This window comes from Coenobita brevimanus, chromosome 24 (assembly GCF_032717465.1).
Source record: "Coenobita brevimanus isolate Jiangsu-jjx chromosome 24, ASM3271746v2, whole genome shotgun sequence".
Taxonomy (NCBI): Eukaryota; Metazoa; Arthropoda; class Malacostraca; order Decapoda; family Coenobitidae; genus Coenobita; species Coenobita brevimanus.
Genome location: NC_136977.1, coordinates 57,758,237 through 57,774,614, shown reverse-complemented (window position 1 = coordinate 57,774,614; position 16,378 = coordinate 57,758,237). Strand labels below are relative to the sequence as shown.

Here is a 16,378-nt window from a genome sequence, read left to right as displayed (position 1 = left end):
TATATATATGCCGGTATACATATACAGTATATATTACACACATACAGTAAAACCTCGATATAACTGACTTCAGTAAACCGGAATTCGCCTTCATCGGAATGGGGGAACTATCTATCTATCTATCTATAGCCTGACGCCCTAATCCCGCAAAGGGTGGCCGCAGACAAAACACCTCCAAGTCGCTCTGTCACCCACCATTTGACTACCCTCCCCCAACTCACCCCCCCCCTCCCTCATATACCTCACAACTCCATCCCTCCACCTCATCCTCGGTCTACCCCTCGTGCTCCCTCCCTCCACCTCACCTACATACACCCTCTTAGTCAGTCTTTCATTCTCCATTCTCTTCACATGTCCAAACCACCTCAGTGTATTTCTCCTGATCTTCTCAACCACATCCACATCCACCCCACAACGTTCCTTCACTTCTTCATTCGTCAACATGCCCCTCCATGTCACTCCACATGCTTCTCTCAAGTAACTCATTTCCACTGCTCTCACTCTTGACTTGTTCCTCTCTTGCAAGGTCCATGCCTCGCTTCCATACGTCATGGTAGGGATCACAATACTATCATGCAGTGACTTCTTAACTTCCATACTCACCTCCCTATTTTTCATCACTGCTTTCAGTGAACCAACAACCTTCCTTCCCTGCTGTGCTGTTTCATGCACTTCATCCCCCAAAGTTCCATCCTTACTCATCACACTACCCAAGTACTTGAATGCACTCACACTCTCCGGACTAAATTCTTATACGGTATATCGGAAAAAGTCCAATAAAGCCAGAAGCAGTCCAGACTGTCTGACCACTTCAGCTATGTTCATCACAATAAGGTGAATAAAAGACATGTTTATCAGTGTACAGAACAGTATTATTTTGTATATTATACTATTTGATAATTGTAGTGAATGTATAATACAGTACAGTACTGCAGTGGTAGTGAAAACAGTTTAAAAACCTTTGGTGCAATCTGGACTAATGTGTGATATATCGGAAAGTCTGGATGTTGTTTTTCCTTTTTTTGAAATGGCTTGGGCCAATTAATCTGTCATAGTAAGGTTTTACTGTATCTATCTATCTATATATATATGTACAGTGCAGGGGTGGATCAGCCAGAAAGATTGTTGGGAAGGACTGCTGCAATAAGTTGTTTTGGCAAGGGGGGGCAGACGGATATGGAGGTGTTGGTGTCATGGTTGCGGAGAAATGGGTGGAATATGTTATGAATGTTATGACAGTAAGCGATAGGATATTGGTAGTGAAAATTCTGTTCGGCAGAAGGATAGCTGCGATTATATTGGCATATGCTCTACAGGCAGGATTGGATGAAGCAGAGAAAGATAGATTTTGGGATGATTTAATACATGTAGTGGGAGGTATGCGGTATGAGATAGTTGTTTTGGGAGGGGATTTAAATGGTCATGTTGGTGAAGCAGCAGAAGGTTATGAAGGAGTGCATGGGAGATGTGCATATGATAAAGGAATGCAGAAGGGGAAAGGATACTTGAGTTTGGGGAGGCAACGGACATGATTGTGTGCAACCCATATTTTAGGAAAAGAGAGAGTAGGTTAATTACGTATGAGTCTGGGGGAAATAGCAGTCAGATAGATTATTTTCTGGTTAGGAGTGCTAATAGGAGGTTAGTGTGGGATGTTAAAGTTATAGGAAGTGAGGAGTGTGTGCAGCAGCACAAACTACTGATTTGTGATGTGGTGCTTAAAGAACGAGTGATGAAAAAGAGGATTTATGTACCTAGGAGGAAAATATGGATGCTGAAAAACCAAGTAGTAAGGAATGCCTTCTATAGCAAGTTGAGGAGAGTGGTGGCTGAACAGGGAGCTGTAGACAGAGGCATTAATGAACAGTACAGAGCCCTCAAGAACAATCTCTTGAGAGTTACTGATGTAACATGTGGTTGGACCCACCAAGACATAAAGTAACTTGGTGGTGGGATGAGGATGTAGAAGCTGCAGTTAAGGAGAAAAGAAGGCTTTTCTGGGAATGGAAGAAGGGTTGTAGCAAAGAGGAATATTTGGCTGCCAAGCGTAGGGCTAGAAGAGAGGTATACTGGGCAAAGTCGGAGTCACAGAGACTTTTACTTGATAACCTAAATCATGGGGAAAGGAAAAATATGATATTTAGGGTGGCAGGTCAGATGAAGAGGGATAATTGGGATATTATAGGTGAGCAGTGTGTGAAGAATGATGAAGGAAGGGTAGTGGTGAACAGTGAGGATATTAAAGATGCATGGAGAGAGCATTATAACCGGTTGTTGAATGAGGAGTTTGACTGGGACAGAGAAGGTTTGGAGCCAGCAGATCCAGTGTCTGGCCCTTGGCCTTTGATTGATGCTGCTACTGTGAGTGAGGCAATAGGCAGGATGAAGGTGGAGAAGGCAGAAGTTGTGTCTGGGTTGACTGCCGAAATGTTGAAGGCCTCAGGCGATATATGGGTGAAGTTAGTCACTGATATGATAAATATGATTATTTGTGAGTGTGTTGTTCCAGGTGATTGGCTGAAGTGTAATTGTAAATGTGTATAAAGGGAAGGGTGATGCCCTGGAAAGAGGAAATTATAGAGGTATAAAGCTTTTAGATCAGATAATGAAGGTAATGGAGAGAGTTTTAGAAGGTATGATTAGAGAAAGAGTGAATATTGATGAGATGCAGTTTGGGTTTGTGCCAGGTAGGGGGACCACTGATGCCATATTCATTGTTCGACAGCTTCAGGAAAAATATATTGGTAGGAGAAGGGATTTTTATTTTGTTTTTGTTGATTTGGAAAAGGCCTTTGACAGAGTCCCTAGAGGTGGTGAAGTGGGCAATGAGAAAGCTTGGCTTGGAGGAGTGGCTGGTTAGAGTGGTTATGGCTATGTATGTGGGTGCTCACACCCAGGTAAGAGTGAATGGAGATTTCAGTGATGGGTTTTCCGTGACTGTTGGTGTGCATCAGGGGTCAGTTTTGAGTCCCATGTTGTTTATCATGGTACTTAAAGCCCTTTCATGTGACTTTAGAAATGGACTTCCGTGGGAGTTGTTGTATGCTGATGATTTGGTGTTGATTGCAGAGAATGAAAGGGAGGCAGAGGAAGGGTTTAGGAAGTGGGGAGATGGTATGGGGCACAAGGGCTTAAGGGTAAATGCAGATAAAACAAAAGTGATGATATCTAGGGTTGGTGGCGGTACTGTCAAAGACGAGGGAGAGTGGTCATGTGAAGTTTGCCACAAGGGCGTGGGAAGTAATTCCATCTTGTGCGGTGTTTGTGATAAATGGGTGCATCAGAGATGTAGTGGTATCGGAGGTAGACTGCGTGATAATGCTGATTTTATGTGTACGGCTTGTCGGGGAGAGCAGGTGGAGATTGTCAGCCATGAAAGAATTGAACTTGCTGGTGAATCTCTTGGGTGTGTGGAAGAGTTTTGTTATTTGGGAGACATGTTGTGTGCTGGAGGTGGGGCTGAAGCTAGCTCTGTGGCTAGGGTGAGAAGTGGTTGGAAGAAGTTCAGGGAGCTCTTGCCTCTCCTGACATTGAGAGGACTCTCCCTATGTGCTAAGGGGTCTTTGTATGCAGCATGTGTTAGGAGTGTAATGCTGTATGGTAGTGAGACCTGGACAGTGAAGGAGGAGGATATTCGCTGGCTCAGACATACAGAAATGACAATGATTAGGTGGATGTGTAGTGCGTCCCTGCATCCAAGGTCTGGGGGGGCTGGGTTCACGATGGAAGAGTTGAGAGGTAGTTTGGGACTGGAGTGTATTGGTGTTGTGATGAGGAGAGGTAGATTGAGATGGTTTGGACATGTGGAGAGGATGGGGGATGATAATTGGGTGAGGAAGGTGAGAAGTGTTAATATTGGGGGTGGGGTTACGAGGGGTAGACCGAGAAAGACATGAGACGAGGTCATTAAATGTTACCTCAGGGTTAAGGTACTGAACAGGGAGGCTGCAATGGATCATGCAGCATGGGGAGCTGCCATTTGGTGACCAGGGTCGATGCATGGAAGCATGTTAGGGCCTTTAAAAAAACGAAACAACGAGAACAAAACTATATACAGTAAGACCTCGCTATAAAGGACTAAGTGGGGCCCAAGCCAGTCCAAAAAATGCGAAATTCCGATAAAAGCGACATCCGGACATCCCCCTGCTAACCCGGACTTTTTCCGCTATATCAGACATTAGTCCGGATCACATGAACGGTTTTTAAACTGTTTGGGCTACCACTGCGGCACTGTACTGTGTTATAACTTCAGTACATTAATCAAATGGTATAATATATATAATAATACTGTACTGTACACTAATAAACATGTCTTTTATTTACCTTATTGTGGTGAACATACCCGAAGTGATCAGGCAGTCCGGACTGCTTCTGGCTTTATCAGACCTTTTCCGATATATAGGAATTTAGTCCGGTAGCTCCTTGAGTCCAATAAAAGGGAATTCCAGTCTACTGAAGTCCGTTATATCGAGGTTTTACTGTATATCATCATCACCATCATCATTTGGATCTCCTTCCCCACCCTAGGGCAGGGTGAGGAGTAGCAGTGTCCAGACAGCCCAAATTTTCCCCAATCCAATGGGCCACACTTCCATTCACTCACCATTCAAGCCCCCGGAATTCTGGCTCTATCTGATACGCCAGAAACATTCACCACGTTCTGTAGCTTCACATAAACACATTCGATAGAGTCAGTCCGGACGCTGTCACATTAAAAAGTGGTGCCAAATCCCTGATCATGCGATTCTCCTCACAACATTCGTCCAGCCAACTCAATCTCGTTAGTCCCCTAGCCTCACCGATTTCCTCACCTCTCTTTCTCACACACTCATCCACCATATTCCTCCACCTTCTCCTTGGCCTACCTCGCCTCCTCCTTCCTTCAGATTCACTCAGATATACCTTTTTCACCACTTTATTGTCATCCATTCCCTCCACATGACCATACCATCTCAGTACACTCTTCGATTCTGGTGTCCACAGACTTCCTCACTTCATGTCTTTCAAGAGTCACATTATTTCATATCCTCTCCATTCTCATCAGTCCCATCTCCACTGCTCTTACTCTTGACTTTTCATTTTCATGCTACACCATAGTCTTACACCTATATGTTAAAGGTGGCACTAACACTCCTTCATGTAAGCTTCATGCAGCTGCAACACTCAAGCCTCTGTTTCTTATCAAGGCCTTCATAGCACCAGCTACTATCCTTCCTTGTGTTACTCTACTTTCCACTTCTTTTGCACATTTTCCTCTCTTTTCTATCACTGTACCCAGGTATTTGAACTCTCTCACTAGCTCCAGTCTCTCTCCATTCACTGTAACATCACACTGGGAGTCACCTTCTGTCTCGATTACTATAACTTTACTCTTTTCTACTTGTACTCTCAAGTCACGATGTTCACAGACATAAGCAAAACTCTGCACTAGTCTACCAAGCTCTTGTCTGGTATTTGCATGTAGTACTGCATCATCAGCATACAACAAATTTGAGATATTCCGTCCATCACCATTCATTACCAATGCTGTCCCCCTCTCCATTACTTGTGTGTTTACTACTTTCATCACCCCATCCATATAAATATTGAATAACCATGGGGACATTGGACAAACTTGTCGCACACCCACACCGATCGTGAACCATTCACTTAGATGTCCATTTACCTTTCATATGTCTCACTACCTTCATAAAAGCTCTTGTTGGCACGTAGCAGCTTACCTCTACACTGTACATGTGCAAAACCCTCCACAATCCTTCTCTGTCTACTTTGTGGTGTGCGTTTTCCAGGTCCATAATTGCCATTAACACCTTACAGTCCATCTCACAAGCCTTCTCCACTATCAGCCTTACTGCAGATATTTGATCCATGCATCCTCACTCACTCCTATAGCCACCCTGTTCATCACTCACTAAGACCTTTGATATCTCTCTAACTTTCTCTATAATAATTCTTCCATATACCTTCCCTACAACACGCAATAAACTTATACCACAACAGTTCATGCTCTCACTTTGCTTACCTTTATTTTTGTACAGGGGTACAATCACAGCCTTTTTCAAGTCTACTGGCACAGTTTCACTAATCCAGGCCTTCTTACATATCTTTAACAAGCACTTCATTCCGCTCTCTCAGCTACACCTAATCATCTCTGCATACACCTTATCATCTCCAGTATTTATGTGTGTATTTACCTATTTGTATTTACCTATTTGTAGTATACAGGAATTGAGCAATGCTCGTGTTGTCCTGTCTCCATATCCACATTTATCAAGTCTACCTTTACACACATGAATGTTTTTCTCATGCACCACCTCTTTGTCTAAGTCGTTCCAAATATTTAAGAATATACCTAATTGTGATATACACGGAATGTACTATGCTCGTGGGTTTCCGTCGCTGTTTCTCAATAAGTCGAATTTAACTTTAAACTCGTTTAAGTTTTTAGACTGGACGATCTCTTTGTCCAGGCTATTCCATAAGTCTATACTTCTGTAAGGAAAGCTATATTTCTTGATATCCTTCAAGCAGCTTGACTTTTTCAATTTCATTCCATGTCCTCTTGTTGCTCTCTTATCCCATACAAACAGATCTTCTTTGTCAATTTTATCTACTCCCACCATGGTCCTGAACACTGCAATCATGTCTCCCCGCTTTCTCCTTTCCTCAAACGAAGGCAAATCCAGTTTTTCCAGCCTCTCTCTGTATGACAGGTCTGTCAGACTGGGGACCATCTTGGTTGCTGTTCTTTGTATTCTCTCAATCTTGTTTATATCTTTCTTTTTGTGTGGGGACCACACTACTGCTGCATATTCTAACCTGGGGCAGATCATGGCCACTATCAATTTTTTCATCATTTCCTCATCCATATAATGAAATGCTACTCTTATGTTAGCCAAGAGCTTATAAGTCTCTCCAACTATCTTGTTAATGTGCTTTTCTGGTGACAAACTATCTTGGACCAGCACTCCCAAATCTTTCTCTTCTCTCCTTTTTGTGATTAATTCATTACCCCAAAAATAATTCAGTGATGGTCTCCTGGTACTTTTACCCATTTCCAATATTTTACATTTCTTTACATTATATTTCATTTCCCACGTCCGGCTCCAATTGTGTATCCTATCCAAATCCTCCTGCAGTATTTTACAATCCTCCTCAACCTCTATCTTCCTCAAGATCTTTACATCATCAGCAAACAGACTCGCATAACTGTTCACTCCATCTACCATATCATTTACATAAATCAGGAACATTACTGGCGCCAACACTGAGCCTTGAGGGACTCCACTTGTTACTTCCCTCCATCCAGACATCTTTTCCTTTATTACTGTCCTCATTTGTCTGTCTCTCAAAAAGTCTCTCATCCATTCCAGAAGTTTCCCCTTTAGTCCTCTTATATATTCTAGTTTCCACATTAGTCTCTTATGAGGTACCTTGTCAAAGGCCTTCTCTAAGTCTAAGTACACACAATCCACCCAACCATCTCTCTCCTGTACCACATCAATCGCTCTTGAGTAAAAGCTCAACAAGTTTGAAACACATAACCTTCCACTTCTGAATCCAAACTGACATTCAGCCAAAATATTCATCTCTTCCAGATATTTTATCCATCTGTCTTTCAGGATTCTCTCACACAATTTTGCGACCATGCTGGTTAGAGACACTGGTCTATAATTCAGGGGTTCTTCCCTGTTTCCTCCCTTGTAAATTGGTACCACATTTGCCCTCTTCCATTCTTTTGGCACTTTCCCCTCTTCCAGTGAGCATACAATTAAGCTGTGAATTTTATCCGCCAGTTGTTCTCTGCATTCCTTCAGTACCCAATTAGAAATTCCATCAGGTCCTGGGGCTTTCCTTACATCTTGAGTTTCCAGTAATTTATACACTTCCTGCACCTCCACTTTTATATCTTTCATCACCGGAACATTTCTAATCACTCCCTCCCCTTCCGCAAGCTCCTTTTCTTTAGTGAAAACTGACTGGAAACGTTTGTTCATTATTTCTGCTTGCATTGCTGCATCCTTAAAGACCTCTCCATCTACTTTCAGTGTGTGTGTGTGTGTGTGTGTGTGTGTGTGTGTGTGTGTGTGTGTGTGTGTGTGTGTGTGTGTGTAGATAGCTTTAGTTATATATAATATCTAAACAGCACAGTACTATAGTCTCTGGGAAGTACTGTAATCAGTATGTTATTTCCAGCAATCCAGTTGGACTTCTATTTCCATTTTTGAAATATATAATCACTGGTATTTGTAAAGCCATATTTTGCAAGAGTGCACAAATCTATGATGTTCTGAATTAATGATAGCTATTTAGATGATAGAAGTTCTGGTGCTCTGGCCCTTATTCACTTAACTCATACAGTCCCCAGGTCATGCAATGGTTCCATTATGAGAGGCTTTGTGAAGATTGAATTTTGTGTAAGTTAGATGTACAGTAACCTTTCAGTATGTAGTCATAATCAGTGGACACACATACTGTCACATAAATTGTAAAAAGGTAAGCATAATACAGTATGCTTATTCAATAGTAAGCATATTGAACACACTGTACAACCACTCCCTGTGGTCAAATTTCTTAAGGTAAAGACTTGTGTAATTTGGGGAGCATCTGTACCAGAGATGGTGACATAGAAAAGGGCTGTAGTTGTCTTTTCACCAGTTGACATTTAGTTTCTCTTTTCAGCTGTCCAAGCTAGAAGCAAGATTAGCGAGTGTGCAGAATGCCCAAAGCCTGCGTTGTGGAACGTGCCGACCCATACGTCAGCGGCTGTCCCAGGTAGAGGCACGCTACAATGCCCTCATCAATGAGCGTCGCCACCACCTGCAGGAGCTCTTTGATATGAAGTAGGTTTTTCGAAAGAGTATTGCCCTTTCAGGTTGAGGGAGGTACTTGTATGTGAATGACTGCATACATCATAAATTCATTAAGCTCCATTTGCCTTTATACTGATTGCGATGAGCAAGTAAGCAAGTTTTATCATGGTAGATGAGCTATGGAATGCATTGGATGTCCAGTGTTTGAACTGGTCATGTTGCTGATGGTGATAATGCTGATAAACAACAAATGAAACAATGCTCTGTAACTAGTAGTAGTAGTAGTAGAGCAACCCATGTGTGTCTGGCTGAGCAGACCCATCAAATGCAGGCAAGCAAGCACCCCTGCAGGGCTGTCCTGTGCAGTGAAGTGATGTTCCCTTGTGGTGGACAGTGCCTTATCATAGCAATGCATGGGGAAGAATGTGGAGGTTTGGTTATTGGATGGATGCAGCATTTGTGTCTCTCTATCGAGTCAACATGGGCACCATATCAGGTTCAACATCACACCATTATTTGATATTTGTGTAACTCAGAATATTAATAATTTGACTTGTTTGGACACTGCCATTGTCATAATGTATGATTAGTTTTCCTACAGCTCCAGTAATCACTAAACACTGCAGAATATTCTGACCCATATTTGTGTAAGCAAACTCCTCCTTTTAACACGTTTATTCATTGCAGAAGCTAAACTTGCAATAAGGGGCATGGTAAGGAGGATTAACTTTTGAAATACAGCATAAAAATATAAATGGTTGGTGAACTAGTTGATGGAACGAATGCTAGCGAGTGTTTAAACAGGCGCCCATGTTGGGACCTAGCGTGATCTGAGACTAAACGAATGACAATCGCTTTCCGCGCCGATAATGAAAATGACTTTAGAATTACTTTCAACATATTTTTGGAGCTTATTATTTTTAAATTTTGTCTGAATTAACAGAAATCCGGATTAAAGGGGTCTGGACCAAAGAGGTTCTACTGTATATATATATATATATATATATATATATATATATACAGTATATATATATATATATATATATATATATATATATATATATATATATATATATGTATGTATATATACATTTTCGTTTTTGTTTTTAAAGGCTCCAACATGCTTGCATGTGTCGGCCTTGGTCACCTAATGGCGGCTCTCCACGCTGCACGATCCATTGCAGCCTCCCTGTTCAGTACCTTAACCCTAAGGTCACACTTAATGACCTTGTCCCATGTCTTTCTCGGTCTACCCCTCATAACCCCACCTCCAATATTAACACTTCTCACCTTCCTCACCCAATTATCATCCCCTATCCTCTCCACATGTCCAAACCACCTCAATCTACCTCTCCTCATCACAACACCAATACACTCCAGTCCCATCCTACCTCTCAACTCTTCCATTGTAAACCCAGCCCCTCCAGGCCTTGGACGCAGGGACGCACTGCACATCCACCTAATCATTGTCATTTCTGTACGTCTGAGCTGGCGAATATCTTCCTCCTTCACTGCCCAGGTCTCACTGCCATACAGCATTACACTCCTAACACATGCTGCATACAAAGACCCCTTAGCACGTAGGGAGAGCCCTCTCAATGTCAGGAGAGGCAAGAGCTCCCTGAACTTCTTCCAACCACTTCTCACCCTAGCCACAGAGCTAGCTCCAGCCCCACCTCCAGCACACAACATGTCTCCCAAATAACAAAACTCTTCCACACACTCAAGAGATTCACCAGCAAGTTCAATCCTTTCACGTCTGACAATCTTCACCTGCTCACCCCGGCACGCCGTACACATAAAATCAGCATTATCTCGCAGTCTACCTCTGATACCACTACATCTCTTATGCACCCATTTATCACACACACTGCACAAGATGGAATTACTTCCCACGCCCTTGTGGCAAACTGCACATGGCCACTCTCCCTCGTCTTTGACAGTACCGCCACCAATCCTAGATATCATCACTTTTGTTTTATCTGTATTTACCCTTAAACCCTTTTGCCCCATACCATCTCTCCACTTCCTAAACCTTTCCTCCGCCTCCCTTTCATTCTCTGCAGTCAACACCAAATCATCAGCATACAACAACTCCCACTGGAGTCCGTTTCTAAAGTCACGTGAAAGGGCTTCAAGTACCATGATAAACAACATGGGACTCAAGACTGACCCCTGATGCACACCAACATTCACGGAAAACTCATCACTCAAATCTCCATTCACTCTCACCTGGGTGTGAGCACCCACATACATGGCCATAACCACCCTAACCAGCCACTCCTCCAAGCCAAGCTTTCTCATTGCCCACTTCACCACCTCTCTAGGGACTCTGTCAAAGGCCTTTTCCAAATCAACAAAAACAAAATCAAGATCCCGTCTCCTACCAATATATATATATATATATATTTATATATCTATCTATCTATTGCCAGACGCCTCAGTCCCGTTCGAGGTGGCCACAAACAAATCACCTCCACGTCGCCCTTTCCCCTGCCATTTCACTGCCCTGCTCCCAACTCACTCCCCCCTCTCTCATATACCTCTCCACCCCATCCCTCCATCTCATCCTCGGCCTCCCCCTCCCTCTTCCTCCCTCCACCTCACTCACATACACTCTCTTCGTCAGTCTTTCACCCTCCATCCTCTCCACATGGCCAAACCACCTCAGTGTATTCCTCCTAACGCTTCCTATCACATCCACATCCACACCACAACGCTCCTTTATATCCTCATTTGTCAGCCTGTCTCACCATGTGACTCCACAGGCTCCTCTTAAATAACTCATTTCCACTGCTCTCACTCTTGACTTGTGTCCTTCCAGCAACGTCCAAGCTTCACTTCTGTACGTTAGAGTTGGTATCACAATACTGTCATGTAGTAACTTTTTCACTTTCAACATTGAGGTGGTTTGGCCATGTGGAGAGGATGGAGGGTGAAAGACTGACGAAGATAGTGTATGTGAGTGAGGTGGAGGGAGGGAGAGGGAGGGGGAGGCCGAGGATGAGATGGCGGGATGGGGTGGAGAGGTATATGAGAGAGGGGGGTGTGAGTTGGGAGCAGGGCAGTGAAATGGTGGGGGACAGGGTGACGTGGAAGCGATTTGTTTGTGGTCACCCCGAACGGGATTTAGGCATCTGGCAATAGATAGATAGATATATAGATGCATTATTGTACAGTTTGCCATAATGAAAGGGATACACTTTTTTCCAAGGTTACTGAGGTTGCTACTTGGGTCAACTCCTACTAGGATGTAGTATTCTTTTATGATGAAGCTCCTGCCACTCTTTAGATGGGCTTGTAACAGAGGTGGTGATTCATTGACATGTGTCTGCCTTTGCTGTACAATACAATATTTATTCAGTCACAGTATCTTGAGTATGCCTTCGTTCCAGAGTTTACATTTGTGACCCAGAAGTGAATTACTAACTGCAAAATATAATACAGGTTCAAAAGAAATATTTATACCAGATATATCACACGCAACATTGAATAAAATAATTGTTGGCATCTGCATCACCCGTCTCATAAACTCATGATAAGCAGCTCAAAAAATGAAGCCACAAACAAAATACTGTACAGCGGTTGAAATGAATAATTCCGTTAGTGCATCAGTGCAAGTTTGGCAGATTTTGTATGTAAGGATATGGAGGTGTTAGAAAAATGAAATGAATTACATAAATTCCATTGAGGAGACTGCACATGAAAAAGGAAATTATGTCATATGAAAAAATGATGAAATCTCCATATGGTGCAAGAAGGAGTGCACACACACACACACACACACACACACACACACACACACACACACACACACACACACACACACACACACACACACACACACACACACACACAATTAAGTGAAGACATGACATGTATGTCTGTTGGTCTGTTGATTTTGTTGGGCAGCTTTTACACAGTATTCATTGGAGCTTATTTCTATCTATCTATCTATAGCCCAACGCCCTAGTCCCACAAAGGGTGGCCGCAGATAAAATGCCTCCAAGTCGGTCTGTCACCCACCATTTGACTACCCTCCCCCCAACTCACTCCCCCCTCCCTCATATACCTCTCAACTCCAACCCTCCACCTCATCCTCGGTTTACCTCTCCCTCTCCCTCCCTCCACCTCACCTACATACACCCTCTTAGTCAGTCTTTCATTCTTCATTTTCCCCACATGTCCAAATCACCTCAGTGTATTTCTCCCAATCTTCTCAGCCACATCCACATCCACCCCACAACGTTCCTTCACTTCTTCATTTGTCAACCTGTCCCACCATGTCACTCCACATGCTCCTCTCAAGTAACTCATTTCCATTGCTCTCACTCTTGACTTGTTCCCCCCTTGCAAGGTCCACGCCTCACTTCCATACATCAGGGTAGGGATCACAGTACAATCATGCAGTTACTTCTTAACTTCCATACTCACCTCCCTATTTCTCATCACTGCTTTCAGTGAACCAACAACCTTCCTTCCCTGCTGTACCCTTTCACGCACTTCATCCCCCAAAGTTCCATCCTTACTCATCACACTACCCAAGTACTTGAATGCACTCACATTCTCCATATCCTCACCATCCACCCTCACTGTACATTCTGTGGCGTCATTCCTCTCAAACACCATAACTTTACTTTTGTTTACATTAACTTTCAGATTCCTCTTCCTACACACTGTCCAAAATTCATTCACCAAACCTTGCAACTCCCATTCATCTTCACTCAACAATACTGTATCATCAGCAAACAGCAATACCAGAATCTTCCAAATCTCACCCTCATTCATTAGAACCACCCCCACATCCACTGCTCTACCTTGCACCTCCTTTACAATCCCATCCATGTATATATTAAACAGCCATGGAGATATCACACAACCCTGTTTCAGTCCCACATTGAAATCAAAGAACTCACTCAGCTCACCATCCACTCGCACCGTAACCCTAGCTCCTTCATACATACTCTTCACAGCACTCAACAATTTCCCCTCCACTCCATATATTCTTAATACTTTCCACATAACTTGTCTATCTATTCTGTCATAAGCTTTCTCCAAGTCCATGAAGGCAGCATACACTTTCTTTCCCTTCTCTAGATACTTCTCCACTAAACATCTTAGAACAAATATCTGATCTACACACTCTTTTCCCTTCCTAAATCCCCCGTGTTCTTCTCCAACTAGCTCCTCTGTCATATGCCTAACCCTATCAATGAGTATTCTACCATATATTTTTCCAGTCACACTAAGAATGCAAATTCCTCTATGGTTACCACATACTTCTCTCTCCCCTTTTCCTTTGTATAAAGGAACAATTATACCTGATTTCCAGTCCTCTGGAACCCCTCCCTCTTCCCAAGCCAATCTACACAACTTCCATATCCACTCCACAACAATCTCACCCTCATATCTCAGCATTTCACCACACACTTCATCAATTCCTGGGGCCTTTCCCATCCTGATATTAATTGCCTATTTACTTAATATTATTTCATGGTCCATTCCTTTGTCACCTTTTTTTCCTTTATTTTCTGTGCTTCTACATTGTAATATTCTTCTCACTCTTCTCATTCTGCTGGGTGCCCACAGACGATAATTCCCTGCATGCCTCCCATGATGATCCAACTCTTCCTTAGACTAGTATGTCGTATATTTCCCACCAGGTTATTTTCATAGTTTAATATATTCTTGTTATATTTTGACTACTTAACTAGTTGTAGGGAGAGGCGCTTGTAGCTGAGTGGTAAAGGTCTCTGTTTCATCTACCTCTGATGAATTTACTGCTTAAAACTGAGTATATCCTGTTGACATGTATTGCATTACTTTGTGTGTGTGTGTGTGTGTGTGTGTGTGTGTGTGTGTGTATGTGTGTGTGTGTGTGTGTGTGTGTGTGTGTGTGTATGTGTGTGTGTGTGTGTGTGTGTGTGTGTGTGTGTGTGTGTGTGTGTGTGTACTTACCTAATTGTATCTTTACAGGAATGAGTCAAGCTCGTACTGTCCCGTGTCTTAGACCATATTTATCGTACATATCCTTAAATTTGTGAATTGTTTTGGCACACACTATTTCATTCGGTAGTGCATTCCATTGATCAATTGCTCTGTTTGGGAAACTGAATTTCCTTACGTCTTTATCACCTCTCTTCTTATGCAGTTTTTTGCAGTGTCCTCTTGCTGATGCTTCTCCATATGTTAAGTAATCATTTATGTCTATTTTCTCCTTTCCTGATATGCACTTATATAGCATTATCGTGTCACCTCTTTTCCTTCTCTCCTGTAGTGTTGGTAGATTCAGTTTATTTAGTCTTTCTTCGTAGCTTAGGTCCCTTAAACTTGGTATCCATCTTGTAGCAGCCCTTTGAACTTTTTCAATCTTGTCTATATGCTTTTTGAGATGAGGACTCCAGACTATTGATGCATATTCCAGGGTTGGTCTAATGAATGATGTTATTATCCTTCTTAGCATGTCTTCATTTATGTATGTGAATGCTATTCTCATATTTGCAAGCAGTGTATACATGTTCCGTACCTTCTCGCTGATGTGGTCAGCCGGAGATAGTCTGTTATTGATAATCACACATAGGTCTTTCTCTCTTTCTGATGTGTATAGGGTTTTATTTCCTAACTTATAATCCCAATCAGGTCTTTTTCCACTTTTACCAAACTTGATTACATGACACTTGTCCACATTGAATTCCATTTGCCATGTACTACTCCATTCATGAAGTTTATTTAATTCTTCTTGTAGCTCCCTACAAGAGTCTGTGCTAGTAATTCTCCTTTGTATTTTTGCATCATCTGCAAACATATTCAGATAGCTCTCATTTCCAGTGTTACTGTTTATATCATTTATGTACACTAAATACATGATTTGTGCCAGCACCGAACCCTGTGGTACTCCACTAGTCACTTCTTTCCATGATGAGTAGTTTCCTCTTATTACTGTCCTCATTTCTCTTTTTATGAGAAAGTCTTGCATCCAACAAAACAGTTTGCCTTGAATTCCTCCTTGATGGTACAGCTTCCATAAAAGTCTTTGGTGTGGTACTGTGTCAAAAGCTTTCTTGAAATCTAAATAGATACTGTCCACCCATCCTTCCCTTTCCTGTATTGTGTTTGTTACTCTGTCATAGTAGCTCAACAGATTAGTAACACATGATTTTCCTTTTCTGAAACCAAACTGTCTTTCTGTTATCATACTGTGTTCTTCTAGATGATTTACCCAAGCTTTTCTTATAAGTTTTTCTAATACCTTGCTTACAACACTGGTCAGTGATACTGGTCGGTAGTTGAGAGGATTTTGTCTATTTCCTTTCTTGAATAAGGGGACTATATTTGCTTTTTCCCAAATATCAGGTACTTTACCTTGACTCAAGGATTTCTTGAAAATTAAAAATAATGATTTACTTAACTCCTTTGCACATTCTCGTAACACCCAACATGAAATTTCATCAGGACCACTTGCTTTTCCTCTGTCTAATCTACTTAACTCCTCCTGTATTACTTTTTCTGCTATTTGTATATCTGGTAGTATGTGTGGACATGTGTGTTCCACATAGTCCCTCTCA

General features: G+C 42.3%; 1 protein-coding gene across 1 annotated transcript in view; it reads left to right on the top strand.

Annotated features, from left to right (window-relative positions):
- Window positions 1-16,378, top strand: part of brp (ELKS/RAB6-interacting/CAST family member bruchpilot) — a 515,057-nt gene that overhangs the window by 478,975 nt on the left and 19,704 nt on the right. Inside the window, exon 19 of the mRNA XM_080267644.1 lies at window positions 8,683-8,843. Within this exon, the coding sequence (XP_080123770.1) occupies window positions 8,683-8,843 (161 nt within the window). The remainder of the gene's footprint in view (window positions 1-8,682; window positions 8,844-16,378) is intronic.